Source organism: Notothenia coriiceps, unplaced genomic scaffold (genome assembly GCF_000735185.1).
Source record: "Notothenia coriiceps isolate Sejong01 unplaced genomic scaffold, NC01 NC01_scaffold00038089, whole genome shotgun sequence".
Taxonomy (NCBI): Eukaryota; Metazoa; Chordata; class Actinopteri; order Perciformes; family Nototheniidae; genus Notothenia; species Notothenia coriiceps.
In genome coordinates, this window is record NW_011370790.1 from 1629 (window position 1) to 5753 (window position 4125).

Consider the following 4125-nt stretch of genomic DNA (forward strand, 5'->3'; position numbering starts at 1 on the left):
ACCTAGCCAGGAGGAATAAAAAAATCTGTTGATCTGTTTTCAATGTACAACTTTAATCAGAACTTCTACGGTTTCTGACGTTACCCGGGATAAGATACGTAACGTTACCCTTCAACTGTGACTGGATGCGTGAGTTTAGTTCACATGCACGCCATGTTTAGGGTTGATTGATCAATAGTTTCAACCACAATATTGAGCTAAACCTAGCCAGATCTTTTGTTTATCTGTTTTCAATTTACAACTTTAACAACGTGTTTAAAACTGCTGACAAAGGTATACTTCAGTTGTTCTTGTTCAGTGGTGCCTCTCACAGCACCATGGTGGGTATGTGGTGAACCAGAGAGGCTGGGTGAGGCATGCTCAGCTGGGGGGGGTGATTCTGAGGGGAGTGCACCATCATGTTCCCTCCCCCCGCGGCGGCGATAGCGATGGCGTTAGCCTTAGCATTAGCGTCTGCAGATGGTCGGTGCCGGGCGCTCTTCTGATGCGCACGCAGCCCGGCCAGCTGGGAGTAGGCGGACTGGCAGACGAGGCACTTGTACGGTCGCTCTCCGGTGTGCAGACGCACGTGATTCCTCAGAGTCGACGACTGGCTGAAGCGTCTGTTGCAGAAGCGGCAGACGAAGGGTTTGTCCAGCGTGTGAATCCTCATGTGAGAGCGGAGGTTGCTGCGGGAGTTGAACCCGCGATGACAGATTACACAACGCATGCGACCAACACTGATGGAGGATGAGGAAGAGGAGGAGGAAGAGCAGGAGGAGGAAGAGGAGGAGCCTTCACAGGTGTGGAACTCATCTGGAGGAGGAAGAGGAGGGATTATAGAGCGGTGCAGGGATGTGGCATTTCTGTAGTGGACCCTGAAGGCAGCATCTCCCTGGTCCAATGGGATTTCTCCATCTGATTTTGGATTATGTAGAAAATAATCTCCGTGTTAAACAAACGTTGAATGCTAAGCTAAAGGAGGCTAATGTTGGGCTATAAATGAGCTACAGCACGGTCACATGAGTTCAAGTCACCACCGCTAAGCTAAAGGTGGCTAATGTTGGGCTATAAAGGAACTACAGCACGGTCACATGACTTCACGTCACCACCGCTAAGCTAAAGGAGGCTAATGTTGGGCTATAAAGGAACTACAGCACGGTCACATGACTTCACGTCGCCACCGCTAAGCTAAAGGTGGCTAATGTTGGGCTATAAAGGAACTACAGCACGTCACATGACTTCACGTCACCACCGCTAAGCTAAAGGTGGCTAATGTTGGGCTATAAAGGAACTACAGCACGGTCACATGACTTCACGTCACCACCGCTAAGCTAAAAGCGGCTAATGTTGGGCTATAAAGGAACTACAGCACGGTCACATGACTTCACGTCACCACCGCTAAGCTAAAGGAGGCTAATGTTGGGCTATAAAGGAACTACAGCACGGTCACATGACTTCACGTCACCACCGCTAAGCTAAAGGAGGCTAATGTTGGGCTATAAAGGAACTACAGCACGGTCACATGACTTCACGTCACCACCGCTAAGCTAAAGGGCTAATTTGGGCTATAAAGGAACTACAGCACGGTCACATGACTTCACGTCACCACCGCTAAGCTAAAGGAGGCTAATGTTGGGCATGATGACGTTTAGTCGTCTCATTTAGACACTTGTTAGCAACCGCCGTTTGGAAATTCACCAGTTGGGTATTAACTGACACATTTTATATCGTAGAACAAAACGCTAAAATCTCTTCAGCTTGGGTTAACCACAGATCTTATTTTAGGAATCTAACCGTAAACATTTCAACTTCCAGGCAAGGGAACAGGAAGTGCTAAATGCTGACTTATTTTCCTGGGCTTTAGTACTTAGTCCTGTACCACTATGACATTTTGATTAATTGTGCAGCAGCGCTTTCCTTTACAGCCCTTATAGTAGCCACCTCCTAATTGGGAGGTAGTGTCTCATATTGTTCCATGGAGGTCAGTGATTTACACACACACACACACACACACACACACACACACACACACACACACACACACACACACACACACACACACATCCTGGCCTTTGTGGGCAATGTTGCAAATCAATGAGCAGGGCTGATGATTGCGATTTGATTTTTTAAGATGATGAGTGCATCAATGTGAAGAAACTAGTAGGGCTGCAATAAAAGGCTTTTTTTTAATGATGATTTATCTGACTATCCTTTTCTCAAATTCATCTTTAGGTCTATAGAATATCTGAACACAGCATAGTGTGTTTAAATGTCTTGTTTTGTCAGTATAAAACCCAAATATATTCACTTGAATATGAGATCAAAACATATTGAGGAGGTTGTCATCCTCGAGTCATCCCTTAGCTGTTTAATTCATCTACCAGACAATGAATGCATTTAAGAAACTGATATTTAAATGTTAAATTACATATACAGTATTATCTGTATTACTCACCCCTAATTAGGTCAATTCATGAGCTCACTGCCAATTTCCAAAAGGTGGCTCTTGGATTATATTGACTGTCACAAATGGATAGAATAGCAGAGAATGGGATGTGTTCATTGAGCACTGACAGAAAATAGATGCGGTTGTGTATTGTTCGTATCAGATATTCAATATGTAAGAATAATCAGCTTTATCAGCAAAATACTTGCAATCTGTTGAAATTGCAAAAAATAATGAGATACATGGAGAGAAAGATACAGCTCTCTGGTTGAAACTGGGACTTTATTGGTTATTATAGAGCATTTTTATGTAAAATATATGTATTTTATGAGCAATGGAAGGCCAATATCCGTCATTATGTTATAATAGAGCTATAATTTTACATTTTTTGCACAGTAAACTGGATTTATGCCAATGAATGCTCAGCAATAAGTAGAGCTTGAAGAATACTAATCGATTAGTTGATGGATAGAAGAATAATTGCCAGCTTTTTGGATAATCAACTAATCATTACACTATTTTCTTTCTGTAAGGATGGCAGAAAATGCTGTTGTTAGCCTCTTGGTATGGACATGTTCAGCTTTACTCTATTCTATGTTATATTATAGTGAATATGTTGAGGTTTTGGAATGACAGAACTAGACATCCATTGGACTTTGAGAAGCTGGGATGGCTATATTCCAAAATTGCTGACACTGTAACAACCGAATTGATCTTTGATAATGATTTGAGTGTTATAATCTGCAGATTCACCAATAAGTTAGATAATCATTAGTTGCAACCCTTCCAAAGATATTTCACCAATTCAGACTTATTTGTTTCACCTGTTGAGCTCAAATGTTTGCCCAACCACGAGTAAAGATAAGGGTGTACTGTTTACTGTCCAACATGCACACTTTATCTTAGGCATACAACTGCATTTCATATTTGTTAGCATGTGTTGTTCCAACTCCCACCTGCACTCCATGTTGTCCCTTCTGCAGGCTCTAATTAGAGGGATGAGCCACCAAAGCCATTAATTAAAGGGTGTCAGTAGATGAACCTTGGGGATCTGTGTGTGTGTGTGTGTGTGTGTGTGTGTGTGTGTGTGTGTGTGTGTGTGCGCGCGTGCGTGTGTGTGTGTCACTCACCTGAAACAGACTTTCTGTCAGTCCCCGCCTGACCTGCGTCCACAAAAAGGCGCAAAAGAAGAACAGGGCGATTTCGGTAAAGGTAATGTAAGCGTTATCCAGGAGAGTCCGTTTGGAGAGCTCCAGCCCGCAGGAGCTACAGTCTCTCCAGGCGCCAAACATCACGGTGGAGGCCCGGTTGATGAGGTACAAGTATCCCGGCATGGGCTCCACTTCCACCGGCCCGGAGTCCCCGGTGTCACCGCTCATGGTGGGGCGGTGCGGAGAAAGAACAAAAAACGTGGAGGGGAAATACTCCAAATGAGGAGGCCAGAAAGGAGCAGTTAGAGTCCAGACTGTGTGGCTATAAGCACCTTAAAAACGGTAAAATAAGCTTATCTACCCAGATTACCCTCCCTCCTCCTCCTCCTCTTCTTCTTCAGCAGCCTAATTCTTTGTTTTCCAAATTAAGACACGGGCCCATTCTGCGCGTGCAGGACAGTTTTGTGACAGGGCCCGGTAGCTTCACACACACAAACAAACACACACTAGGAGGCTGTGTTTTATATCACACAACCTTGTTATTAA

The 4125-nt window shown here is 44.1% G+C and overlaps 1 protein-coding gene across 1 annotated transcript; it reads right to left on the reverse strand.

Moving 5' to 3' along the window:
- Positions 1–307: 307 nt before the first annotated feature.
- LOC104967984 (PR domain zinc finger protein 12-like) lies at positions 308–3807 on the reverse strand. Its single transcript, XM_010797526.1, has 3 exons — positions 3699–3807; positions 3559–3591; positions 308–795 (listed from the first exon to the last, which is right to left on the reverse strand). Exons 1-3 carry the CDS (start codon positions 3805–3807, stop codon positions 308–310), a joined length of 630 nt encoding a protein of 209 aa, XP_010795828.1.
- Between the last annotated feature and the right edge of the window lie 318 nt (positions 3808–4125).